Here is a 27842-nt window from a genome sequence, read left to right as displayed (position 1 = left end):
TAAATACAGAAGACTTGGCCTTAGTACCAAAGTGGCGTCAAAGGTTCGGAACAATGCATTCAACAAATAAGGGCTGCAACGAATAATTATTTTCATTGTCAATTATCCTGATTAATTAACCAAAGTTGTTGGGTCAATGAAAATGTAGATAATCGTAGAAAACAATAAAAATAAATCTCTATTCATGTTGAACTGTGTAGAGTAAAAGGTACAATACACACACACACATCCAAACACACAAGAAATAAAAACAGGCAGAAACCTTACTTTTACATTCATTTATAAAAGAGAAATACAACCATACTAGAAGCACACATTGTTCTGCATTGCTGAAAATGTTGATAATGAAGATGAACCATCTCATGCAAAAAGAAACACTGGAAGACAAATGCACCAATTAATCACAAAATACGCTTCTTTAAAGTCTGAATATGCGTGGTACTGTGATTTTTTTTTACTGTGAAAACAAAAGGAGATATCAGAAGTGGTGAGACGTGTATTAACTGGAAAATAATATAGGAATGGCAACAACACACTGCATTACATCAACACTGGAAATGTATCTTGTTATCCATTAATATGACAAAGAACTGCGCGTTTGTATGTACTGTTTGACCAAAGAAGCTTGATATCTCTTTGTTAATATGTATGAGTTTCATTTTCTCCAGGGGTGTGAAAGTCTGCTAGCAACATACAGCAAATGAAAACAAAGAAGGCACCTTAGACTCACTGGTATTATCGTATGGGCCCATCATACTGGTTGTAAAACTGTCGGCATAGGAAAATAATTACATTTTGTGACACTCTTTGGGATCAATGATAAAGTGCCACAGACAAAAAAACAACGCAGGTTCATTCTTTCATTCACACTGATAAAACCCAACCACACCCACACATTTGGCCTGTTCAAGGACAGGCAGGAACACACACTGACATTTCAATCTGGTAGTGTCTTTAGCTAAAAACCCACCTGCGTAGGATACAGGCTCTTCAGATCTTGTCTCGCTTGCTATTGCTAAAATCTAGAGTTTCTCACCTTTTCAGAGGTTCTGTATGACAAAACAGTTAATTAGTGCAAATCTCTTCTGTCGAGGTGAATTTTTTCTGACTGTGAGGAGCTCAGATCTGGATCTTTTTGGAGGCAGAGTACTGATTTCCACATCAAAGTTACAAAATTGTGTCAAAGGGTACTGGTGCTGGCAAGTCCATTTGATATGGGTCACTGACTTGCAGTGTTGTCCTATTTCTCTGCTTGAGAACAAAGATGTATTTGAAATCTAACAGGAGATGAATCTGTTTTCATATTTATTAGGATAAGGAGAGGAGGAAAAAAGTGTAATACCTACTTTGAAACACTCGTACCTTGTTACACAATGAGTCAACACACTTACAGTTTCACATTAGCAAACCTAGTAATACTCCTACCGTATGGTACTGAAAATGTTTAAAATGCTACAAATACCACTGTCTTGTAAAAGATACACAAATTATTCAGAGGATGCCAAATTAAAATGGCATTGCCACACTTAACACTGGACAACACCAATGTTTTGACTGTTGAGAATATATATTTCAAAACAATGATATTCTTTTTTTTTTTTTTTGTCTTGGAAAACTAAATACACATCAAGAATTTTCAGAAAAATCTAGCTGCATGACTGTGACAGAAGCGAGCGTACCAGTCCAGTCATTCCACCTCAGTCTCAATCAAACTCCTGTCACACCGCTCTCGTTGCTGTATTTGTCTTTTGTATGAAGCAGCCCGCCACACTAGCTTATTGAAACAGAGACTGAGTACAGAATGTAGACAAGCCGACTTTTGTTATTGAGAGCTGATTGGAAGATGGGATGGAAATCAAGGAGAAGGGAGTTCAGATATCTTAAGGGCATTCGCTTTCCAACTCTTAAAAAACCTAGATATTTATCAAAATATATCCATCTTAGTGTGTGGTATGTATATATGTGTGTGTGTATGCGTGTGTACTCTCGAAGGAGTGAGGATATGAGAAAATAATCTGTAAACTTCTCTCTTTCACACTGTGCAAACTGCATTATTTTCGAGAAGAGGGAGGAGAAGTGGGAGAACAATGCAGCAGGTTAAATTTGGCAGCGCAGCAGTTGAAGGGGAGGTGACAGTTACGTAGAGAAAAGGAGGAGGGGGTTGCTGGTTTCGCTTAGCTCTGAAGCAGGATGGGGTCTTCTAGCTCGTGGAAGCCAGGCACCGAGCTGCCCTGGCTCTCCCCAGAATCCGAATCATAGGGCGTGTCAGGTAGCTCCGTGAAACCCCAAGCCATCTGGTCATCCTCAAACTCGGAGCGCACCTGCACGGGTACGTCGGCACACTCTTCTTCCTCATTGGAGTGGAAGTCCTGAGGGATGTAGAGCATCTCAGGGTAGTTGCGTGACACCAGGTCGCTGGTGGTCGCCAGACACACCTTACGGAAGGCGATGAGATGCATGTGGGAATACTTGACATATTTGTAGCGCTTGAAGCCCAGCGACTCCACCGCCACGCGCCAGCTGCGCATCATGAGGGCGTGGCGGTTTGGATGGGAGGAGTCGGGCGTGATGATGAGCAGCAGGCCGTGCAGCTCCAGCAACTCGTGGGCTTTCTTACAGCAGATCCAGCGCTGGTATGGGGAGGGGAAGTAAGACAGGAGCAGGGAGAAGACCACCACGTGGAAAAGCTGGGCAGGCAGAGCGTCGATGGGGTTGTGGAGCTGGCGCAGGAAGGCCTCTACCGCGTCACCAGCCAGCTGGAGAGGCTGCTGGAGCTGAAGGTTGAGGAAGTCACACTTGTACACACTCTGATGGGGAGAAAAAGGGCAGAAATTCTAAATGTCTCAATGAGATCTTTTGCTGATCATCAAGCTGTCATTGTCATCACTATGTAGTTTCTTTTCTTGCAGCTGCAGAATGCAAAGCGCTTTTTGTTCCGCTTTCTGCTGAATTTGTTCACAGACTGTCTACCCACAACACTGACATTCTTGGCATGAGTCATTTCTGGTGTTGCCTTTGCTCTGAAATGATCGCAGGGAGCCACTCAACAGGAAAACCTCATGCATTTTATTTGTGAATTCAAAACATGTTGTCAACAAAAAGTGAGCAGAATCAATAAACACTCATACCTCAACTGCAGGCACTATGTCGATACCAACTGTAAGGAATTCATCAAACTTCAAGAAAGGGTTGAAGCAGCTTCCCACGTCAAGAAGGCGCATTTTCCCCAGCTGAGAGATAGAACTGCAACACAAATGTGAAAGAAGTGTTGACGTCAACAGCTTACAGTTGCTTTTTAAATGAGTGGTACAAGTTTGGTACACACACTCGTGGTCCTCAGGGTAGGAGGATGATTTAGTGACCTGCTTTTCTCTTTCACCACCTTCAGGCATGCAGTGTGTAAGTGGTATTTTACACAATTATGCCAGACTAACTGGAGGCTTCAGATACATCTTTTCATCTAGCTCTGCCAAAGAGTATTCCTTAAGAAATTTTCTTTCTGTTCACATGGCTCTACTGAATTATTTCTAGTTTTAGGCAGCTTGAAAATGTCATTTTAAGAAAATCAACTTCATGTTAAACTATGAAATATCCTGCCTCCCCTACATATCACATTTGAAAAAGACGTGTCTATATCAGTTGATATAATAATATCAACATCAACTTAAAAAATTGAGTATGGGTTAAGGCTCTAGTTTAGTTCTTTTGTCTGTTTTTGATTCTAAGTATAGAACAGAATATGCCTTTATTGTCACTTGACGCATGTACAATGAAATTGTGATTCTAAGCATTATGCATGAAAAAGTATCTATAAACAACTTTTGAAGGTGCTGTTGGTGTACAGCAGACTGTTCTACCATGTGAGAAATTAAGGTGCTTCTCAGGGCTGTAAAGATGTAAATACTGGTAAAACAGCTCCAAAAGCAAAGAGAAAAAAAAGAAAATTGATTTCTTGTATAGTGACTACAAGAACATTGAACTATAAAGGTAAGTATATAGGGAATACTTCTAAATCTGTATACAGTATAACATTTGAACACAAAAGGTTTAAAGGTCCACATTTATGGCAGGAGAAGTTTTAATTTACCTGGGGATGGTGCTGTGCGGTTGGGCACTTGCTGCAGTCAGACCCATGGTGAGCGCGGCACTTTTCTCATCCTTTTCTAACATTCTTTTCATCCCGCCGTCTAAAAAGTATTCCTGACAGACACTGTGGAAGTTGAATCAAAACTGTACTGTGAAAGTGACAATGACATGTCCCAAAAGCACATCCTACAGGTTTGGATGAGTCAGAATTCACAGTCATGAGGTCTAAAACTGCAGCTGAAAGACGCTTGAAGCCAGTCGTACCTGCGACACCAATCGATGCGCCCCTCTCCTTCACATTTTTTCGTCCAGTGGTTGTCAGCAAGGTTCTTCATGGCGAGGGCGTACTCGCTCAGCGTCTGCTCATCCTCACAGTGCTCGCGCCAGATCTTGTCAAAGTCGCCCACTGAGGACACAAAAATAACGACAGAACTAAGAAGCAAAAACACAGAAAGTAAGTCACACAGCTCTCCAGGTAGGAGGAATCAATTGAGACTTTCACAGTTAGCTTAAGCTACTGACTATATAATCATCCTCTGCTGTAATCTGTTTCTTTTAGTCTGACATCACAATCCATCGCAAACAGCAAACATTCACCACCTACTTTCAACTTTGGTCATCCGCTTCTGCACCAAAACAGTATTCCTTTGGAAAGACCTGTTAAAAAAAAATCTCAGGCCACATTTACTGCTACATTCCTGACATTGTCACTCTTTTCTGCAAACACTGAAGTGGAACTTTTTTACTAAAAATCATCCTCAAATAGCTATTTCACAGTTAGAATAATGTCCACAGAAAAATCCCTTCAGCACATCTTCACAGTTGCTCAGAAGTTTGCAGCCTGTACTGTAGTCAAGCACGCTGATAAGGGTGAAATCCCATGACCACAGAGAAAAACTTCTCTATCAGATTTGCAGAAATGAAAGGACAACAAGAGGAGTGGTGGTAAACAGCAGCACCCTGGAAGCATGACCACTGTGATTCAATGCCAAGCCTACCAGATCATGCTTTACTTATTAACCAATCATGAGGTCTGCTACCAGGACGACTTCTCTGGGCTGTTCTAGCCTCCAAAACAACCAGCTAGTCTCTCTTGCTCTGACATTTTGTGATTTAACACCATGAGTCAAAACATGACTGGACCTGTCATGGTTTTGAATCACTATATTATGGTTATGTAGTGTTTTCAAAGTAGGACAGGGCTCACACAAATAACAGTGAAACCTAACATTTTTTTGCATTGTTAACTACACAACTGATAGAAGAGAGAATGTGGCCACCTTTTTGCGGTTTTTGATAGCAGAAGTTATCATTTGCTAAGTCTCCTTGTTGATTCAGAATCAGTCAAATTAAACAAGCAGGAGACAACTGAGATCCTGGTATTTGAGGCTTTCATACTTTCACAGTCAAATACACATTGCCTACAGACACCTACATTTAATGCCTTTTTAAAAGCTTTTTAACCAAATTTAAGACAGATTTTTTAATACATGTTTTTTAATCAAACACTGCAGGCAAGATGTATGTATACGGTCCTGTGCAGAGGTAGGTTTTATGCAGGAATATGGTTATTAGAGCAGTTAATCTTCATTGTGCCGACAGGTAGGTGCAAGTATAAAGTAAAAATATATTGTTGGGTTCAGTGGTAAGTTTAAAGATTTGTAAAATTAGAAATGAGCTTGACTTATTTTAACATAAAGTAAATCAAAGATGAATAAATGAACGGTGGCTTAAAAGACCTCACAAACTATGTTCCTAACATTTATAAAATAGAATTTAAGACATTTTAGGGACCTGCAGACACTGGGCTAATATATCTATTGGCTGTTGTTTTGTTACAATCACAAGATAATGATGAACTGATGCTAAGTTTCTTTTGTCAGAATAGTAATTTCACACCTGCTGTTTTGAATTCTCCTTTTTGTGTTCCCCTCCTACACAGCCTCTGGTAGGACTATGCATTTCCTCAGGAAGATGAAATGAGAGAGAGAGTGTAGCATCAACAACAGCACAAAGCCTCTGTGTGGGCAGGCACTGTAGCAAGTTTTCAAATCTAGTGCGCTTCAACATCTGCTAGTAGGCACTTTGAACTACAAACATTATCAAACGTCAAACTCGTAGCTGGAATAAATCCATCTGTGGGTGCTGCAAAGTCAAATGTCAATTTCTTCTTTGAGCAAAGATGCTGAGCACCCAGACTGACACTCAAATGTCATATGTCAGTTCTTAAGTATTGTGAAAGGGGTTTTCCAAACTTCCCATTTTACGTCTTATCCAGATTAACTCACAATAGGAAAGAAGAAAGAGGTTTTTGCAAATGATGACCACAATCTGGCTCCTGTGGAAATCAAACCCTGACACAGTCTTTACAGCTTTAAAGACATCCATTACTTTGGGACTTACTGGAACACAAACACACAAGAGAATGAAGCTGCATCTAGTTTTGCATCCGGAAAAGCTGATTATAGTCTTGCTGATTTTATTTGCAAATCGTTTGGGGCTGAGTTTTGAGAGATGAGGTGACGGAGAGCTACATTTCAAGAGAACTTAGAAGTAAAAAAAAAAAAAAAAAATTCTCAGCCTCACAGTCAGCAGTCAGAGAACCATCTGCTTACTAAGTGCTTACTTTTGGGCATTTTTGTACTTCCCCAAATTATGAAAGCAGAAGAAATGCATCCTAAAGTGTCATGGACCCAGCAGATTTCGTCACATTTTCAGAAGACTCATAATGAATAAATTATTGAACCAAACTTCATGTGACAAAGTAGTATGTGTTCATTCTATAAACAAAAAAATGAGAGTTGTAGAAATCATTGGAAAGCAAGACTGCCATAATATACATGTTCTTAACAAGCGCATGTAAACTTTTGACCACCACTGTACCTTTTCTGATGAAGTATTCCCTGGATCAAAACCAAGCAAGGTGAAGCAGCATTAAGTTTTATATGATCCCTACTTGAGGAACAAACTTTCGTAATATCTGAGCTCAGTCAGCTCATTTAAAATTGGGCCATCAAACACTATTGATTGCTGTTGCTCTCCAATAAATTAGCCTAGATACATAACTTGTTTTGAAATTTGTGTTAATATCTTATTTAACACTTATTTATTTATATTTTATTTTGTGTTTAATTTCTTTCAAACAAAGTTTTTTTGTTTTCTTAATGTCTTGTAAAGAACTTTAAAATTGCCTTGTGTCTCACTGATGCTATACAAGTAAACTTCCTTTGACTTAATTTTATTCAAGAGCAATAGATGGGGGAAATTGCTCTTTAAAAGTAGAAATCAAGAGTTAAAACTTCAGTCCTTAAGGGAAATGTTTGCTCAGTCCGGGGAGTTATCATTTATTGCCAATAAAGAGGCGACAGAAAGTCATTCATTGTCGACAGCTCCGTTGGTATCTCTCATTAGTAACCTAGTAAGGTCTCGGCTGTCAACACACGGATTTAAGATACGAGGTAATACATGACTTCACCCTATAAAAGGCAATATAATTTGTATGTTATGTTACTGTTAAGTAGCTTTAAAGGCCTTGCTTGATGAATGCGGTCTGGCTCCATAACACCTAGCTAACCAGCCACACAACCAGACCGTTAGCTAGCAGGGGTGACGTTAACAGTCGCATGCAGAATATGTTAGCTTCACGGAGAGTACTGTCAACGTAAAATTAGTTAATTTAGTATTTTTGATCTTATGTTAAGTGTTAGCCACTCGGCTGCAGGGCCAGAGAGAGACAGGGGGCCCAGCGAGGCTGCTTACCCTCTCTGTATTTCCTGCGCAGTTTTCTGTGGACGTTTTTGACGACCCCTGACAGCTTCTCCTGCTCCCTCTTGCACGGTGCTTCTTCTGGGATCGGCATGTAGAACAGCTCCGGGTAGTTTTCCGTCTCCCCTGTCTCGACGTTGTCCCTGAGGTCCATAGCACCGTGCTGCCGATGCTGCCTCCTCCGCCAGTCGCTTCCCCCTTTCCCAGCTGCAAACCGACCGGCGAACCGGTGCACTGGCCAACAACACGCGAGCTGATTGGTCGACTCTGACAGACATGCTTCAGAACTGACAGTCCGTCGTCCAATCACGAGCGAGGAGGAGAATCGAGTCTGCGTGAGTGCGTGAAGCGTTTAAAGGCACCTTGTAAATCCCACAACTCCTGAAATTAGGTTGCTTCTGTCGCTGTATGTTTTCAGGAATAATGTCAACATTTTAATAAAAAAGGTCAGAATTTTTTTTAAAAAAATCACAAAGATGCGACTTATTCCTGTAAACAAACATCCTTCTGTTTTCTATTAAATGTGTTTCATATATCTAACATTCTGGCCTTTAATTACATTGTTACATGCATTTATAATTGTTTATGTGAATATTTATACTTCATATTCTTCTTGTCTTAGTTTTACTGTTTCTAAATATTATTGTTCATTGCAGACTGAAATGGAAAGTCATTCTTTATCTGCTTATCCTCAATGCCAATGGAAAGTCGGATTAAGTTTTGTAGTCCACAAAACATTTCTGAAACAGTTAATGTGGATGGGGACTGGTTTTAAAACATAAAATAAATAAATAAATGAGTAAATGAATAAATAAAACTCTGCTAACTGCTTACTTCGTAAGCTAAACCGGCATAATCAAAGTCTCTGCAAGCCCTGAGATAGCAACATTTTCATTTTGGGGTGATTTTATCCTTTAAGGACAGTTTTTTAACATTTAATACACATTGTTTTTGCGCATGACGAATAAAAGCTCTACATCCTTTAAATACCTTTTGTCATGTATTAATATAGGCTACTTCTATCTGGCCGCTTGGCATGTTGTGCGACCACTGAAACTTTTAAATATTTCCGAATAAACAAATAAATAATATGATACATTAATTTGTCAAAAAAAGAAAATACAAAACCAAATGACTTGAAATGGAAAACAATGCTTAACGGAATTTAAATCATGTGCCAGTACATTTTATGTATTTGATTACGATAAAATAACAATTTGTATATTTAAACAACAAATCATACTGTAAACTGTGGGTACTACGACTACTGCAGTTAAGTTATATTAAATTCAGACCTCAAATTTTACTAGAAACCTTAGGTCCTCTTGCAAAATAGAATATTTGAAAAAAATGCTTAGACAAATGTTTAGGGAAACCGACATTGATTTGGCACCGATGCAGGCCCACAGCAAAGACGCTTGGCTTACTGCCTCAGCAAGTGAGATAATCTGATTAGGCACAGCAGTTGGATGCAGTCTGCACAATAGATTTGGGGGCAAGTGTGACTGGACTTGAACATGATATTTTGTTTTTTCTTCATAATTAACGTTGCAATTCCTGGTGTGATGCCAGTGCATATTGTTCAGGAGGGCTAAATAATACATCAAAGTGCTAATTTAACAAGGTAATGCATTAAAAAAAAATAGGAAAAGCCTAAACAAGAGTGAAATAGTAAGATGTTATTCCTTGTTATGAAAATAAATAGATTTGGAGTTGGTCAAACTGTGCTGGAGAGAGTGTGTAAGCCTGACAGAGCGCTTTTCAGTCTGGAATGGTAACCTGACTGTGGCTAATGAAAACAAGCTGCCGTTGTCAAAACAGTTAGGAAAATCTTACGCTGCCAGTGAAATTATTAAATACTCTGTATAACTCTGCTGTTTACAGGAAAGCTCTGTCAAGTATTAAGCACACTGAACATCTAATCATTTCAGAATTTGAGGTAATGCCCTCTGGAAGACACTGTAGAACATCTCTGCTAAACAAAAACATTTTTCAATACAATGAAAAAAATAGCCCTAAAATTCACCCATGCTGGGAGATTTTAATAATAATAAAAAAGATTTGATGACATGTTCCTTCACCTTGGGGGAACAATAACATTTTCCCTATCTTATTACTCTATCATATACATATATTCTATTCCATAGATTTAATATGTGAAGGTGAACAGTCATGAACATGAAATTGTGCACAAGTAGGCACAGCTAAATGTTGCATGCACTAGTCAAAATATTGCTAAACATTTTAGATTCAGAGTTATAACCTGAATTTCCAAAGACAGATCCACAATGTACTTTTCATCTTTCATCTCGAGTTAGGCGTCAATGCTAAAATGTTTGTACATTTATGTCAAAAAGAATAAGATTATAAGATAAGAGTGCAGCAAAGAAATCACGCTATTTTGAAACATCAACTATTTTGTAGTTCCTACACTTCTTCCGACTTGATTTTAAGTTAAATTCTGTGTAGAATAAAGACAACTGCAGCTGAATCCAAGCCGTTTTTTAAACAGACTGTAGTTATCAATTCTTTTAAAACCCTTGACACAACATAATGTAACGATTCCTTTCTGCCAAAAATAACACACAGCACATGACGCTCACATTGCTTTCTACTGAAGCTGTAGATATGCCTGCTTGATGCACTGTGATAATGTCAGGGGTTGGATGTAATTACACCATAAAATCACAATGTGAGGTCTTACATAAAGGCTTCCAAGAAACATTGATGAATGCCTATTTTCAGATATATTCTATTCTATAATATTTCCTTTTGCTTTTATGTGATTAAGGCCAGAGCATCGCAAGGATCCTCTTGTTAAATCTGAGTTTTTGGTTCTGTGCAGTTCAGATCATCAAGCATTCATTTTTCATGTTGATATTTCAGTAAATACACATGCAAATGTATCTTATATGCTTTATGTGGAAAGACAGCACTTCTGGCTTAAGCAATAGTCCATATGACTGTTGACTTATCACTGCACTTGAGTAATAACAGTCCTAGAAAGAGGTCAGACAGGCATCTGATAGTGTGACTATGAAGACAGTTGGCTAGCCGCAGTCTACAAAGCTATCAAACACTGTAGGCATTATCAGAATACGGATGTGGTTCAACAGGTGTAGGGGTCAGCCAACGTGCTCTGATGATACGAGGCCAAAATATGCTCCACCTGCACAGTTGATAAAGATTTATTATTATTGCTCTCATGGGCTTTGTTACCGAGGGCAACACCTATTAATTCAGGTCAAATAACAGGGTGATTTCATGTTTAAAAAGTTGTTTTGAAATAGATAGTTAAAAATATGCATTTAAGGCCTCTAGAAAGATCATCCAGAACTCAACACACAGATTTCCAGTTGAAAAAAGGGATACTCGCAACAAAAATGTAAACCACTGTCCTGGAATTTGAACAGCGAGAAAGTATGGAAGGGTTATTATTTCTCTTCGCACAGATCGTTCTATCACTCTGTATGCCTGGCTTGTGGAAACTGTTGTTCTTGTTTCCTTTGAGGGCTAAAAATATTCATGTTTACGTGACAAAAAGAGAGTGGTAATCCTCACAGTGGACTGCCCGTAAATCTTCTGGCAAGTACATTACTGCAGCTGTGTTCAGCTCAAAACACTGCAGCTTAAAGCCAAAGTTCAAATAGGCAGCAGGAACAACATGCTGGAGCTGCAAGTGCCATGATTTGAATGTTAGGCACCATGTAAGCCACACACACACAGACACGGCGCAAGGGCTGTCCTCTATTTGGAAATAAGTGTGTCATACTGTTTGTTCATTCATTGTCAGACTACATCCTGAAAGCCCTCAGCGTGAAAAAACAGGGTAATAGTTCTGTTGGTCACCTTGATGCCAAACATATTTTAATACTGATAAGTGTTGATAACGATACCTGATTTGATCAGAATGCACACCAAGATAAAACCATTTCAACACAGCAGAAACACAAATAAGAATCCAAACTGTCAAGTCAGAATCCGGTTTCTGCATTCTTGTAGAGTTTCAGGGTCTGACCGCAGATCTCTCACATAACATACCCCTGATGGCATTCATGGTTCCTTTTGCAGAACAATGAACGTGGGCTGGATTATCTGTTACCGAACTGCAGACTATAGAGGAAATAAAATCTTTTTCAAGTATATTATTCTGCTGTTTATTTGTTAATAGTCCAAAACTATCATTCACTTATCGATGCACTAACCTAAATTCGGTCACACCAACATGGGCACTACGATTGGCTAACTTTGGTCTTTCAATCCACCAATTTGGTCGAGACATGAAGATCTTGACATCTATTCCTCTCAGAATCTCTAATGTTAGTTTGTCCAGCACTTTGGTTTTTCAAAACAAATAAAACTCCCACCAGCCTAATCTGTACTTTGAGTTTAGTGCTAATTAGATAATGTTGAATGTTAACAAATAAACAAACAAATAAAGATGGTGACCGTGGTAAACATTAGTCCTGTTAAATAACTCAGGCTTGTCTCTTGGAACAACACAGCATTCTGCTTCAGAGCTGCCAGCAGACATGTTTCCTTCTATTGTGGTCCATATCAAATTATTATATTACATAAATTTAAATAAAATCTGCTCCTATGTGCTTATTTGGCTCTGATGCAGTGTTATCTCACACACAGTCCCACCCACAACAATATCTGATTGGTAACACGTCATGGTTAATAGCCTATAAACACTGAATAATCTGAATCTGCAAAGTAACAACTAACTAAATGTATCAAATAAATGTAGTGGATTGAAAGGATAAAGTAGCAGAAATGTACAATACCTGTTCAAACCCCAAGGTCCCCCAATTGGGGGACTTTAAAATATGCAGAACAACCACAGAGCCACTACTGCACTAATTATGAAAGAATATAGTCATATTTTATATCAAATTAAACAGCAGCTGCTGGGCTACAACGTGTAAAAAAACATGTTTATATGACCCAAACACAGCCCAAACACTACTCAAATAAACAACTAAACATCAAACTTCGAAGTATTCAAATAAACCTTGTGGTTGCAGAGATATACTCATTTTATTATGGATATGCAATTTTCGAGGAGAGGCCTAGAAATTTGGCTTGGGGCTTAAAGGGTTATTAAGTAAACTGTACTTACGTTTATTCCATCACTGGTTGTTGTTTGAAATTTTGACACAAAGAATTTCATTTTTACCCGGCTAGAAATAGTCGGGCTCACCTCCACGCACAGTCTGGGCTCTGGAACCCAACTCCTTGAGAGAGGCTGGACTCTCTTCTACTCTGGAGTTGCCCGCGGTGAGAGGCGGCGAGCTGGTGTGGGCTTGCTTATAGCCCCCCAGCTCAGCCACCATGTGTTGGAGTTCTCAACGGTGCACGAGAGGGCCGTTTCCCTGCGCCTTCGGGTCAGGGATAGGACTCTCACCGTTGTCTCAGCTTATGGGCCGAACAGCGGTGCAGAGTACCCGTCCTTCTTGGAGTCCCTGGGAGGGGTACTGGAGAGTGCTCCAACCGGGGACTCCGTCGTTCTCCTGGGGGACTTCAACGCCCACGTGGGCGGAGACAGTGTTACCTGGAGGGGTGTGATTGGGAGGAACGGCCTCCCCGATCTGAACCCGAGTGGTGTTTTGTTACTGGACTTCTGTGCTAGTCACGGTTTGTCCATAACGAACACCATGTTCAAGCATAAGGGTGTCCATATGTGCACGTGGCACCAGGACACCCTAGGCCGGAGATCAATGATCGACTTTGTGGTCGTGTCATCTGACCTCCGGCTGTATGTCTTGGACACTCGGGTGAAGAGAGGGGCTGAGCTGTCAACTGATCACCACCTGGTGGTGAGTTGGATCCGCTGGCGGGGGAGGAAGCCGGACAGACCTGGCAGACCCAAACGTATCGTGAGGGTCTGCTGGGAACGTCTGGCAGAACCCTCTGCCAGGGAGATCTTTAACTCCCACCTCCGGGAGAGCTTTGACCAGATCCCCAGGGAGGCTGGGAACATTGAGTCCGAATGGGCCATGTTCTCCACTTCCATTGTTGACGCGGCTGTCCGGAGCTGTGGCCGTAAGGTCTCCGGTGCCTGTCGCGGCGGCAATCCCCAAACCCGGTGGTGGACCCCGGAAGTAAGGGTTGCTGTCAAGCTGAAGAAGGAGTCCTACCGAGCCTGGCTGGCCTGGGGGACTCCTGAGCCAGCTGACGGGTACCGGCAGGCCAAGCGTGCAGCAGCATGGGCAGTCTCGGAAGCAAAAACTCGGGTCTGGGAAGAGTTCGGGGAGGCCATGGAGGAGGACTACCGGTCGGCCTTGAAGAAATTCTTGCAAACCATCCGGCGCCTCAGGAGGGGGAAGCAGTCCTCCACCAACACTGTTTACAGTGGAGGTGGGGAGCTGTTGACCTCGACTGGGGACATCGTCGGGCGGTGGAAGGAATACTTCAAGGATCTCCTCAATCCCACTGACACGCCTTCCATAGAGGAAACAGAGGCTGGGGACTCAGAGGTTGACCCATCCATCACCCAAGCCGAAGTCACTGAGGTAGTCCGAAAGCTCCTCGGTGGCAAAGCACCGGGGGTGGATGAGATCTGCCCTGAGTACCTCAAGTCTCTGGATGTTGTGGGGCTGTCTTGGCTGACACGTCTCTGCAGCATCGCGTGGCAGTCGGGGACAGTGCCTCTGGACTGGCAGACCGGGGTGGTGGTCCCCCTATTTAAAAAGGGGGACCGGAGGGTGTGTTCCAACTATCGGGGATCACACTCCTCAGCCTCCCTGGGAAAGTCTATTCCAGGGTACTGGAGAGGAGAATTCGGCCGATAGTCGAACCTCGGATTCAGGAGGAACAATGCGGTTTTCGTCCTGGCCGTGGAACACTGGACCAGCTTTATACCCTCCACAGGGTGCTCGAGGGTTCATGGGAGTTTGCCCAACCAGTCCACATGTGTTTTGTGGACTTGGAGAAGGCATTCGACCGTGTCCCTCGTGGCATTCTGTGGGAGGTGCTCCGGGAGTACGGGGTCGGAGGCCCTCTGTCAAGGGCTGTACGGTCCCTGTACGACCGGAGCAGGAGCTTGGTTCGCATTGCCGGCAGTAAGTCAGACCTGTTCCCAGTGCATGTTGGACTCCGGCAGGGCTGCCCTTTGTCACCGGTTCTGTTCATTATTTTTATGGACAGAATTTCTAGGTGCAGCCACGGGCCGGAGGGGATCTGGTTCGGGAGCCACTGGATCTCATCTCTGCTTTTCGCGGATGATGTGGTCTTGTTGGCTCCTTCAAGCCAGGACCTCCAGCATGTCCTGGGGCAGTTTGCAGCCCAGTGTGAAGCGGCTGGGATGAGAATCAGCACCTCCAAATCCGAGGCCATGGTTCTCGACCGGAAAAAGGTGGCTTGCTCCCTCCAGGTGGGAGGAGAGTTCCTGCCTCAAGTGGAGGAGTTTAAGTATCTTGGGGTCTTGTTCACGAGTGAGGGAAGGATGGAGCGTGAGATTGACAGGCAGATCGGTGCAGCGGCCGCAGTAATGCGGTCGTTGTATCGGTCTGTCGTGTCGTGGTGGCTCGGAGTAGAGCCGCTGCTCCTCCACATCGAGAGGAGCCAGCTGAGGTGGCTCGGGCATCTGTTTCGGATGCCCCCGGGACGCCTCCCTCGGGAGGTGTTCCTGGCATGTCCCGCCGGGAGGAGACCCCGAGGAAGACCCAGGACACGCTGGTGTGACTATGTCACTCAGCTGGCCTGGGAACGCCTTGGGATCCTCCCGGAAGAGCTGGAGGCAGTGTCCGGGGAGAGGGAAGTCTGGGTGTCCCTGCTCAGGCAGCTGCCCCCGCGACCCGGCCCCGGATAAGCGGACGAAAATGGATGGATGGATGGATGCAATTAAATATCGGTCCTAAATATCAGTTTTCAATCCTCCTGAATAAGCCATAACATTCAACTCCTAATTGTTAGTCAACTATCACTGTGATAAACACTGTTATGAACACTAATAGCATTTAAAACAAACAAAAAAAAAAGCCACTGAAAGCACTGAACAATTTGTCTGCAGAGAAATTTATTACTTCCAGACAAACTAGTTTACCCTACACAAATGCATCCATACACACAGCACACGACGAGTTTCATTTACACCTCAATAAATGGTCTAACACTCTGCAGAAATGATCAGTGAGCAGTGGTCCGCCGCCTGTTGTCAGAATTTGACGTAAAGCTTTATGTACAGTACAGCATAAAGGAAATTGGTTCATACTCTTGGCAACAGGGAGTTAACATCCTCCCATAGGGAATATACAGCATTTATTCTGATATGTGTCATACTGGCTTTAAATCAGTGCCCTTTATTATCCATTGCTGTAGTGTGTTCAGGTGACAGGATGTATCGTATGATATTATGATAGTAGCAAAAAGAGAGAGTTTTTAAATTCTGTGGCTTTCATAACTCATAAACACCTCAGAAGTCCACATTAAACCATACCTCAAACAAACCAGACTTTTACCGTTCAATTCAACCTATCCTGCTGTTGTTTTTCGCTGGCTGCCTCTCACCCTGACGGCAAAGCCAAATCACTGATATCAGGTACAGCCCAAAACAGGCAAGAAAATCATAATGGAAGGCCACAACTGCAAATACCACTAGTAAGGTGGTGCACAACAATGTTTTTGAGATACTGCTGCAGGAAAAAGTCTCTTTCCACCATGAAACGTTTCTGTTGATTCTCTCCTGTTCCTCACTTGACGGTAGCAGAGCTACAGCAGTGGGTTGGAAGTCTGCTGTCTCCATGTCTTCATCATTGTCCTGAAGGCAGCTGAGGTTTGGTTCTTCATCCAGAGACTCACTGATGGATGGCATGGGTGAAGACAGCAGTTTGTTTCTGCTGACAGACGGCCTTCTGCCCCCACTGACGCTTGTTTCTTTGTTCCTATCTTTTTGGGCCTGTTCTCCGGTGTGAACAGCTCTCAGGCAGTGCATGTACAACTCCACCTCATCGTCTGAGTCAGACTCTGATGCACTGTTGTGGCCGAATTGGTCACTTTCAGGTTCATCTGCTAAAAAGCTCGAACCTCCCTCTGCAGCAGCAGATTCACTCTCATCTCTCATGGATTTGAAGAGGTCTTGTGTAACATTCTCGTTGCTCTGAAAAGCTCCCTCTTTGCAAAAATCCATTTCAGTTGGGATGTGTGCATTTTGCCCTCCTGTTTCTCCTGTACTGTCTTTGTCATTTTTTCTCTTGTCCTGCACAGAATCCAGAGCATATAAACCATTATCATCCTTATGTTGTATTTCGTCTAATCTCTTTTCACCATCTCCTTTTGTAATGCTCTCTAACCCTGCATCTTCCATCCTTGACATTTCATGAAACAGATTGTCCTCGTGGTACTCTGGATTCTCCTCTCTTGGTTTAACGTGATCCTCCCATTCCACACCATCATCATTCAAGTCTACATCAACTTCCCCTTCCCCCTCTTTCTCCTCTTCTCCTTGAACATTTATCCTTTCAATACTGACCTCTTCCATCTCTGCAAAGAGTTCTTCGTTCTCAAACTCTGCATTGTCTTGTTCCTCTCTTTTGTCTAACTCAGTCTCCTCGGCTAGCTCTTCCTCTCCAGCTGTCATTTTGGCTTGAACATATTTTAATTCCTTCTCAAATGCTTCGTCATCTTTCCCTGTCACAATCTCCACAATCCGTTCCTCTCCAATCCAATGTTTGTCCCCTGAAGCATCTGCATCTTCAGCCTTGTTCTCTTTTGCCCTTGCACCTGTAATCTTCATCACCATTGCCTCTTTTTTCTTGTTGTCTGTCTCTGTTATATCTCTATTTTCTAATGCTGTCTCTTTCCCTGTGTCATCCAGCTGTTGTCCTCGGTCTTTATCCACCTTTTCAGCATCCTCTGCCTTTGAACTTATTGCCACACTCTCCTCTTCATCAGTTAATATGTTCGTCTCCTCTTCTTCAACCATCATTTCCCAGTTTTTTACCTCAGCAGTGTCTGCTAAACAAATATCCTCCTGTTTTAAGACAGCAGCCTCCATTTCTTCTGAAACAATCATTTCTTTATCTTTTAAAGTGTCTTCATCTTTGAGCTGCACCAACGTGTCAGCGCCCCTGTGATAGTTACTCTTCATCTCCTCTTCATTTTCTTCTTCCACATCATTAGTTTCTTTGTGATTTTCAAGAGACATCTGAGGTGTGACATCTGTTTCCTCCAAAATTTCAAAACAAGAAACATAGCTACTCTCAGTTTCTTTAGTACATGAATTATTGATGTGTTTAGGACTCAATTCATGTAAAGCTTCCAATAGTTTATCCTCCTCTGACATGCCGTTGTTTGTTGATTCAATTATTGTGCTGCAAATTTCATTTGTTATGTCTTTGTTGGACTCATCCACACACTCATAGCTGTTGAGTGGTATAAATGAGGTTTCTGGACTGGCCATGAAATCCTCTGTTTCACTTTGTGCACAACTGTCATCTGGATTAGTTTTAGTTGTGGTTTTAGTAGTAGTTTGTGTACACATATGCTCCAACAGTTGAGCCTGTGCTGTTTCTGCTGTGGTTTGGCTTCGGAGGTCATGGGTTGAATTGTCTTCCTGTGCTTCTCCCTGGAGATGTAAACTCTCTGTGGGTTTTTGTGGATTTGACAGTTCTGCATTTAAAGTGTTCACAGTGTGTGGACTTATTACTGTGTCTCCTGAATGTTTTTTTTGAGTTTCTGCATGGTTCCGGGCGTCATTTGCTGTCATACTCAAACTTTTTTCATCTTCTTCAGCAGGAGGATTCTTCAGAGTGGCATCTAAGGATTCTTGCTTTGATTCTTCAGTCTTAACCACATGTACTTGAACTCTGTGAGCACTTGTTTGAACAGTGCAGCTGGTGTCTCTTCTTTCAGCATGAGTTAAGTCTCCAACATTCAGTGTAGCCTGGACCGGATTCCCCCAATCACCTACGCTCTGACTTTCACTTCCCACTTTGCCAGACACCTGATGATACAGCGGAGCCACCACGGTTCCAAATGTGAAGCTGCTGCTCTTGCTAACAAGACTCTCAGTGCTCAGTGCTGAAATAAGACTGTCAGCTGGTTCAGCTGCAGTGTTGGATGTACAATCGTGACTTGTGCCTTGCTTCTGACTGCTTTTCTCAGCTTTTGAGACAGACTTGTTGATACGTTGGTGCTCTGCAGCAGCAGGATCATCATTTGAGTGCAAGCTGTTGTCTGGGATATCTGTGACACTCTCACCTCCTGTTAATGTGGCTGAGTCAGCCACATTGATGCTCTCAGATTTCCCTGGCTCACTGTTAGATGTGAAGTCATGTGCTGGTGACGTATCATTTGGAACATCACAGATGGGTTCCCTGCATGATTCAGAAACAAGTGGAAAAGCTTCTGATTTGCTAATAGCCTCAGAAAATGATTGCATATCTGACTGCTTCTCCTTTACAGTTTCTTCTTGAGGTGCCCGATTTGCTTCTGGAGGCGATTCATCTCTTTCAGTGCCATTCGCCCCTCCACCTCTTTGGGCAAAGAGGTCCCTCACCCGAGCCAGCCGTGCAGCTCTTCTGCGATTTCTCCGATTGCAGTTCCGTCGGTTCTCGGCCTGTCCATCAACAACAGGGATAAATTCATTTCAGTCTGCTAACAGAATAGTTAGGCTGGTTTTAAGAAAAGGGAGTAGGGTGACATTTAAAGTTGCATGTGACACAGGAACATGTTTGGATTAAATAGTGTCCTTGACTGCATTTTTGATTAAATATAAAGGGATGAATGATAAAAATAGTCTCAAAATAGTACGTATGACAAAATATGAGACACTAGGGAGGTGCAATGCAGGCACTGAGTGTCCTTAAGTTGCACAGTACATTATGTTACGCTGGTGCTACTTACAAGGTCATGTGAGACTCTCAGAAAGTGCACCAGGGCTCATATTTAGTTTTCTGTTTCCCCTGTACCTCATAGACACCCCATTTAGCTCTCATTAATGTATCAAATCAAATTAAGTTTGGAAAGATTTAGGATTTAAAAACAATTAGATAATCTCAATTAACTTGTGAGTCACAATAATTTTTTGAGTATACAGTATAATATCATGCTTACGATTGTGTGGCATCCAAAAATGTGTTGAATTGCCTTTAAAGATGTACTATGTAGTTTTGGAGAATACTTCTAATCTCAGAATTTTTATTTTTACGAATATATTAATGAGGTCACAATACACACTAAGAAATATGTTTTTCCGTAACTAAATAAACAAGCTGTTCTCAGAGGAAAAATAAGGTTCTCATAAACACTGTTTGAATCTAGAAGGTCTAGGTCTTGGTTGGTTTTGGATAGTTTTTTTACTCACCAATAATTTCTGCCCGTCTTCCTCTGACTTCCCTGACTGACCATCAGAGATCAGCTTGGCCTTCATGTCCATTTTCTCCCCATGTTTTGAGACATCTGGAGAAAAGATACATTTTACATTTACAATGAGGTATTATAATTACAACCATGCTTATATAAATTTTTTCAATTATCACATACATTTTACAATTACCAAATTGAATATTCACCTGTTGACATGTTTTCCTGAGATGATGCTTCCACTGCTGAAATGTTTTCCACAGTGGAGAAATTCTGACTGTGAATTGATAAAATTGCAAGATACATTAGTGCTTTTTGATTAAAACAAATGTGATATTCCATTTTGGATATTTAAAAACTGGCTACTTTAGTATTCACAAACAGCTTTGTTGCACAACCCCTGCACCATACCACAGTTTTGTCAATCAAACATATTATTCATTCAGCAATTATGTAGAGGATTCTTCCACCAGTTATGTAAAATGACTTGTTTTAAAATTAAAGAAATATAGACCTCACATAATCACATGTATAACCCTGATTCCAAAAAAAGTTGGTGACGCTGTGAAAAACATAAAAGAAACAAAATGTGATAATTTGCATATCATAATTTTTATCGTATACTCAGCGGAAAACAGTAAAAGGCAACATGTTTCATGTTTTACCTCTTCAACCTCATTCAGAGTTCATTATTCAGAGTAAGATGTCAGCAACATGTTTCACACAAGTTGGGACAGGAGCAACAAAAGACTGAGAAAGTTACTGAAGTGAAAATGAAACAAATCAATGAAAAAACAGGTGGTAAATTGGTAACAGATGATAGTATCGTAATTGAGTATGAAAGGGGCTTCTTCAAAAGGCTCAGTCATTCACAAGCAAGAGTGGGGTGGGGCTCCATACCCTCTGAAACACATGATTGTATAAAGCAGTGATTCTTAACCATAGGGCCGCGGCCCAAGCTTGGGCCGCAAGCGCCACCTAGAGGGCCGCCAAAAACTTTCAGTTTTGCACCTGTGGGCCGCGAGGGCCGCGGGACTGCATAGGTTATCAACTGAAGACACCAGAGAAAAGCTGTTTTCCATGAGACGCTCAGTTACAATGCAGCTTCCGACCACACGGTGGCGGTAATGCGTCAGTAAGTTGTTTAAGAAGCTCACAGAAGAACAGAAGACATTCAGCTTGCTGCTCACCTGTAGCCAGGGGCGTCGCACGGTGTGACTCGCACCCGTGGGAGGTGTCGGTGTTTCAACACCCACACTTTTCCCGGTGAGAGGGTTCAACACCCTCACTTTTTCTGCCGTTTATCCGCAGTTTTGCACAAACGCCTCACTACAGTCGCTCAGTTTCTCTGGCCGCTCTGTGTCTGCGCTCGCTGCAGCTGCCTCCTCTCCCCCTCCCACTCCTGTTGCTGCCTGCTTCAAACAAACATGACACCGGCTTTGGGACTGACCGGCTGATGATTGGCTGTTCTGCCTTAAGTCCCGCCTTTCTTGCTGGGTTAGATTTATTGTTCAGCTCGTGCTGATGATGCGGGAACAAACGTAAAATACCAAATAATAGCCCGTTTATTTGTTTCAATCACTTAACAGACCAGGTGTTTATTTGGGACAGGCGTTTAATTCCCTCCTCACAAAACTCCGGAATGAAAATGTCACAAACTTGGCCAGCTTCTCTGTGAATTCTCTGGCATCCTTCTGGGCACAACACGTGAAAAAGGCGAAGAAGAAAAACGTGCAGTGTCAGTGGTCACGTCTTCTTCCTTGATGTTTTTTCAAAATAAATTAGGCTCTGCATTGGCGGTTATTTACCCAAATATACACCTCCACCCAGCGTTTAAAGGGGACCACATGATGTGTTTTCTAATGTTTTTATGTGTTTACAGCTGCTAATGTATGTAACGCTGTTACTGTGATGATACATGACAGTTAAATATTGAATATATCTATAATAACCACATCCTGACATGTAACTGTGATTTTTGATGGGTACTAATAATAACAATCATGACAAAAAATGAACAAAGACTGCAGATCATGATAGGAGCTGTAACTGGCAGTGAGCTGCTTTCTTTTCTGTTAGCAGTGAAGTGATGTACTCCATGACAGAACATTATAAAAAATGATAATGTATAAAATAATGTTAAACGGTGAAAAAAAACGTACAGTTGCAGTAGGCTTCTATTATAAATATGCAGCATATATAGTTTATTATTATTATTATTATTATTATTATGACTACTACTACTATTTTTCTGCATATTCTTGACTTTGAATGGGAGCTGCTGTAAATAATTTCTGTTTCTGATTCATATATTATGCAGTCAGTTGTCCATATTTTAAGTTAAATTAAATGAATCAAGACAGATGTCACATTTACATGTCAGGGTGTGGTTATTATAGACACACATTCAATATTTAAGTCATTTATCATCACAGTAACAGTGTTACATACCAGCCTTAAACTGGTAAACTGGTGAGTTAAACTGTGGTCACTGTATGTTACTGCGTTGACGATTCAGGACCCTTTTTAAAATTAAGAAACTGTTCTGTGAAACTTTCTTCTGCCCATGCCCACAATATGTTGACAGAAGTTCATTAAAAATCTTTGTGGTTATCACGTATAATCACGTAATTGTATTATTTATTCAACTTTATTAACGTATTACCATGTTAAACTGTAAGTGGATTTTACTTATTATTGAATACAAATCAAACCAAGAATGAGATCAATTAAACCTATATGCAGTGTTGGGGAGACTTAAACTACATGTAGTTGAACTACACAGCTTAACTACAATTTGCTGTAACTTGCTGGTAGTTAAACTACAATTTTGGCAAATAAGACGAGTTTTTATTTATATATATATATATATATATATATATATATATATATATATATATATATTTATATATATATATATATATATATATATATATATATATAAATATATATATATCTATATATATAAATAAAAGATCTATATAATATACATTTTATTTTATTTTTCTTTGAAGAAGTTCAACACTGGTGTCCCAGCCAGTGCAGCATGTGAGCGGCTTTTTAGTGTTGGTAAAGATGTTTATAGTGCCAAATGGATCCGGCTGTCTGATAAAAACTTTGAGAGACTGCTCATGTGACATCTAGTTCTAGTGCCGAAGTGTTAGTGCCTCTGAAGTTCCTGTGATGTTGACCAAAAATGTCAGCTTTTGTTCTTTAAATAATAAAACTTGAGTTGAGAGGCATATTTGTATGTGAATTTTTTGTAGGCTATTATGTTTTGTTTCATATACATCATATGTTGATTTATTTAACGCTGATTTAAATGAGTATAATGAGTATAAGTAGTTGCTAAAGCTACTTTTTTTAGCAGTAGTTTTACAAACCACATTTCTCCAGGAGTAGAGATGCAGTTTGTTAAAACTACAGCCAGGCTGAACTACATGTAGTTTTACATGCTACGCTTGCAAACTAGCTTCCCCACTGCATATACAGTGTTAATATTTAATGGGCCCCGGGCCACTCTGCACTGAAAAAATTGGGCCTTAAGGTCGAAAAGGTTAAGAACCCCTGGTATAAAGGATATTACTTTATGGGCTCGAAGAATCTTCCTAACAGTTTGTTTCCAACTGACTGCCTTCTGTTTTAATTAATTTAACACAGTGTCACAACTTTTTTGGAATGGGTGTTGTAAAGAAACCTGATTGGCCATTTTAACCTTTGCTTTACATACAGTTTGACCGTCAATATAATGTCAAGGCTGTTAGCAAAGAGCCATATTATTAGTCAATATTTTTTAAATCATATGGCAGACATGACCCGTCTGCTCTTCCACCTAAGGCATGATGGAAATTTCTCCCGACCATAATGATTATGTTTGATGAATTTCAGAATTAAATTCATTGAATTGTGTCACAAAACATAAAGAAAACCACCAGTGAAACATTTTGTAGCCTCACCTGACAGCCTTCAGACAGCTTTTCCTGTTCGCATTTTCCAACTGTGTTTTCTCTTTCCTCTCTTTCACTCTCTGGTGACAGAACAGCACGTAGTTCTTGTTGTTATTGTTTGCCCAGAATGTCCCTACAGGTGTCTCATATCGCAGACAAAAGTCCACCCTGGCTCCCTGCTCCCCAAACGGGGGTACTAAGGTAAGTTTGAAGGAGAAACAGTCTGTCAGACTGTCACTGGAACCAGGGATGTACTCTGCCAGGAGGTCAAAGTGGGTAGACCAGGAGTCCAAAGTGGTTCGGATGTACACTGTCTTATCGAAGGAAATGTTGAGGACACGGATCATTCCTTTCAGTATTGTGGTACCTGGAAGTAACCTGATGGACTCCAACTCCATTTTCTGCTCCCGGACTTTGATGAACAGCTCCTCAGTTGATAATGTCAGGGAGAAATTGAGAGGAGATAGAAAGTATTCCTCTGCATCTTTACCTTCGCTTTCAGTAGAGTCATAACCTGGCAGCTTGGGTACATCCCAACAGTCAAACTCCTTCACTTGCACCAAACTGAGACCTTTGGCGTCCGCAAAGGACACCCTCCTGGAGCCAGACAGGGTCGGCTCAGGCTCCCAATCCTCGTCAGAGACAGAGCTTCTTCTCCGTGGTAGAGGAGAACATTTGGGCCTGATGCCAATTACCACCTCACCATCTTCATCATCCACATCCAGGTCCGGTGTGCTGAGGACTGGCACTCCTAAGAGGCTACAGGCCCCCAAAAATCTTGGTTGTCCCACAGACTCCATGGAGCTCTCTGTGAGAGAGTCAGCGGGAAGTGAACTGCAGTGCTTCTGTTTCTGGCAACTGACATTCTACATGCTCTGACTTAACAGATGGAGTCCAGTTACAGATGACATTGTTGCAAGGGCCAACACTATAAATAGGCCAGAAGGGACTTAAACTATGTACAGTAGTCTAAACTCAGGAGGAGAAAATGTCATCCTCTTGCCTCTTTGAGGCAGAGCATTTGTGTGATATAGTCTACAATATATGGTAGATTAACGCATACATAATTAACACATTTTCTTACCATAAAAGTACCCCAGCTTGTAAAAGTTTTCTTGACATCCTTCTTAGGTCACCAAAATAATTGTTCCTTGGAGAGTCATGGTGCTATTTGTATAACAAGCATGAGATTAACAATGATGGCTATTTGTGTTTGTTGCTTTTGGCCAACAATTGGTCACGTGAGATCTAAAACAGGACAAATGGCCGGATTGTTTAGGACAGACTCCTACTGACTCTCATAGTGCAATAACTGTGAGAGCATGATAGTTAAAAGTAGGAAACCATTACCAAAACCATTCCACACAAGATTATTCTTTTGTCCGCTTATTATATCAAGATTTATCTTCAGACACCAGAATCATACAGTTTACAGTTATGAAATGTGTTTGTGCTACTTCCTGTGTTTATCTCACAGCTGTGACAAAGTAGCATATCCAGCCAAAACCATGCCCAAAGTGGTTAGTCCTTAATCTTGCTGAGCAAATAAAATACGTATTTTAACAGTGAGTAAGAGTGTTGTGTTTTAACTGAAGAATGTTGAACCCAGCCCACAAGTTAGAGGTGAACAGTATAAAAGCATGTTAATGCTGTCTGTGTGGTAATAGTTTTGTCCAACAGGAAAGAACCAAACTGTCAGAGGATGTTGGATCTGAAACAGACAGAATATGGTGCTAGGACTTGGATGTAACAGCTGAAATAAACAATGAACACAGAGACAGGAAGAACAAGGCCGGAGCTCAAGAAGAATTCACACATGAAAGAGGAGAAAGCAAGATGTGTCTTCATGGATGCATCTAAAACAGAGGAAGAACGCAGAAGAATTAGTACAGAAGAAATTGCTCCTACAATTGCAAATACTGAATGTACCTATGAGAGCATCCCCACCAATCCAGATGACATGATGAGCTCCTCAGACAATCCCTCCTCTAAAGACACTCAGCTTTTTTCAAAGCCTTCGCTCTCCTACATCGCTCTGATCTCCAAAGTTATCCTGTCCTCCCCCTCCCAGAAACTCAACCTGGCATCCATCTACAGGGCAATGGAGGAGCAGTTTCCCTACCTCAGGAGCCGGGGCCCTGGCTGGAGGAACAGTGTCCGACACAACTTGTCCGTGAATGACTGCTTTGTTAAGGTGAGCCGCTGCGAGGATGGTCGGGGCCATTACTGGGGTGTTCACCAAGCTCACCTGAGGGACTTCCAGCAGGGGAACTTCAGGCAGTACAGAAAGGCTAGGGGGAGGAGGGAGAGGGAGCGATGTGATAAAGTGGAGGGGTGTCTGGCTTGGATGGAGACCAGCTGCTTCCTCGGAAAGCTCTATCAGAGCAGACCTTTGGGTTGTGTGGAGCCGCAATGCCCTCTGCAGGAACGGAGGAGGTATCCGCTGAGCTCTTTGGACTGGATGCATTCAAACTACCAGCCCTGGAGCATCAATGTGGGCTGGGTACAAGCTCCCTGCTGGATGAGACAATGCTATTTCCCAGAGAGGCTACCAGACTCATATGGCAGGGCTCCAGTTGGGAGAGGGCACAACTATCAACCCATGACCTCCAGGCTATACTATGGGGAGATGAATGAACCAGCATTCACAGCCATGCAAGAGTCATATGACAGCAGGTTCATGACACCACCAATTCAAGCCTTCAGGTTTTTTGGCTGCTGGTGTACATCTCCTCTCTTCAAAGAGTTTGAAAATGCCTTTACTATACGAAGTTAATTTTCAACCCTGAACTGTTTTAAACTGTATAAAGAAAGGTAGAAGAAAGTGGACTCTGGAGGTTTTTACTGTTTGTAAATCAGTTATGAAAAAAGGACCCGGAAGTCACACTTGAGTAAAAGCAAAGATGATATGTTAAAATATTACTTTGCTAAAAGTCTGTCATTCGAATAGTACTTGGGAAGAGGTTTTAAAAGTATTTGATATTAAATGTATTTAAGTATTAAAAGTAATTTTCTGAACTGAAAGTACAATTAAAAGAAAATTATACACATATAAATGTGTATGTTTATATATATATACTATGAATGGATCAGTTATCGTGACTGATATTCAGCATTTTTTGATTATCGGAATCTGTGTTTTTCAAAACATCATATCTGATCAAATAAATAATTAAAATGCTTTACCTTGACTCTCATGCAGCATGCTATCTGGAAATTAACTAGTATCTTAAGGTATTTAATAAATGGAGTGGGGTAAAAAGTACAATATCTGTCTCAAAAATGGTAGTAGTATAAACTAGCGTAAATAAGTATGAATTTGTAAAGTAACTGATAGCTGAAGCTGTCAAATAATTGTTAAGAGTAAAATTGGTAAAGAATAAAGTGCCATGAAAAGAAAATACTTAAAGTACAAGAACATTAAAATTGTACTAGTAAATCTACTTAGTTACGCTCCATCACTGCTCTGAATATACAGAACAAATGAATAGTGCCTTTCACTTACAATAAACACTGGAGGGCAGGTAAATACTAATCCAGTAGGTGGCAGAAAGTTACCTTGGTAACAACATCTTCAATTCAATCATTAATTGCTCTCAGGTCTATTCAGCTTTTGTTCTGTAGAGAAAAGATGTAGTTGGCCTCACTGCTCTATTGTTTACTGTCCCTAAATGAATCATGTCGAGGACTAATAGTAGAACACTAATTCACAATGACATGGTGTAAATAGTTTCA

At 41.3% G+C, this 27842-nt stretch overlaps 2 protein-coding genes across 3 annotated transcripts; both read right to left on the bottom strand.

The window, feature by feature from the left end:
* Positions 1 to 263: 263 nt before the first annotated feature.
* samtor (S-adenosylmethionine sensor upstream of mTORC1) lies at positions 264 to 8108 on the bottom strand. Of its 2 annotated transcripts, none has more exons than XM_030426970.1 (5): positions 7846 to 8108; positions 4351 to 4492; positions 4088 to 4210; positions 3129 to 3243; positions 264 to 2807 (listed from the first exon to the last, which is right to left on the bottom strand). In XM_030426970.1, the coding sequence occupies exons 1-5, from the start codon at positions 8003 to 8005 to the stop codon at positions 2175 to 2177; spliced, it is 1173 nt and encodes a 390-aa protein (XP_030282830.1). In that variant the 5' UTR covers positions 8006 to 8108; the 3' UTR covers positions 264 to 2174. The 2 variants fall into 2 exon arrangements, with proteins under 2 accessions (XP_030282830.1, XP_030282831.1); XM_030426971.1 differs by lacking the exon at positions 7846 to 8108 and adding an exon at positions 4691 to 7839.
* A 7747-nt stretch (positions 8109 to 15855) lies between these two features.
* On the bottom strand, positions 15856 to 24933 carry ppp1r3ab (protein phosphatase 1, regulatory subunit 3Ab). The gene is made up of 4 exons (XM_030424657.1): positions 24117 to 24933; positions 20370 to 20437; positions 20162 to 20256; positions 15856 to 19414 (listed from the first exon to the last, which is right to left on the bottom strand). Exons 1-4 carry the CDS (start codon positions 24905 to 24907, stop codon positions 16325 to 16327), a joined length of 4044 nt encoding a protein of 1347 aa, XP_030280517.1. The 5' UTR covers positions 24908 to 24933; the 3' UTR covers positions 15856 to 16324.
* Positions 24934 to 27842: the final 2909 nt, after the last annotated feature.

Source organism: Sparus aurata, chromosome 8, assembly GCF_900880675.1.
Source record: "Sparus aurata chromosome 8, fSpaAur1.1, whole genome shotgun sequence".
NCBI lineage: Eukaryota > Metazoa > Chordata > Actinopteri > Spariformes > Sparidae > Sparus > Sparus aurata.
The sequence above is the reverse complement of the archived record's forward strand: the minus strand, read 5'-3'. Positions and strand labels throughout refer to the sequence as shown.

Bases quoted from the DNA above. Each gene is read 5' to 3' on its own strand.
- samtor (XM_030426970.1), bottom strand. From the start codon at position 8,005: ATGGACCTCAGGGACAACGTCGAGACAGGGGAGACGGAAAACTACCCG. The intron at 4,211-4,350 runs GTACGACTGGCT...CAACTTCCACAG, and splicing joins CGCATCGATTGGTGTCGCAG to TGTCTGTCAGGAATACTTTT. The intron at 3,244-4,087 runs GTAAATTAAAAC...TTTGTGTTGCAG, and splicing joins CCGCACAGCACCATCCCCAG to TTCTATCTCTCAGCTGGGGA.
- ppp1r3ab (XM_030424657.1), bottom strand. From the start codon at position 24,907: ATGGAGTCTGTGGGACAACCAAGATTTTTGGGGGCCTGTAGCCTCTTA. The intron at 20,438-24,116 runs GTGAGGCTACAA...ATCAATTCACAG, and splicing joins AGCTGTCTGAAGGCTGTCAG to TCAGAATTTCTCCACTGTGG. The intron at 19,415-20,161 runs GTGAGTAAAAAA...GTTGATGGACAG, and splicing joins AAGACGGGCAGAAATTATTG to GCCGAGAACCGACGGAACTG.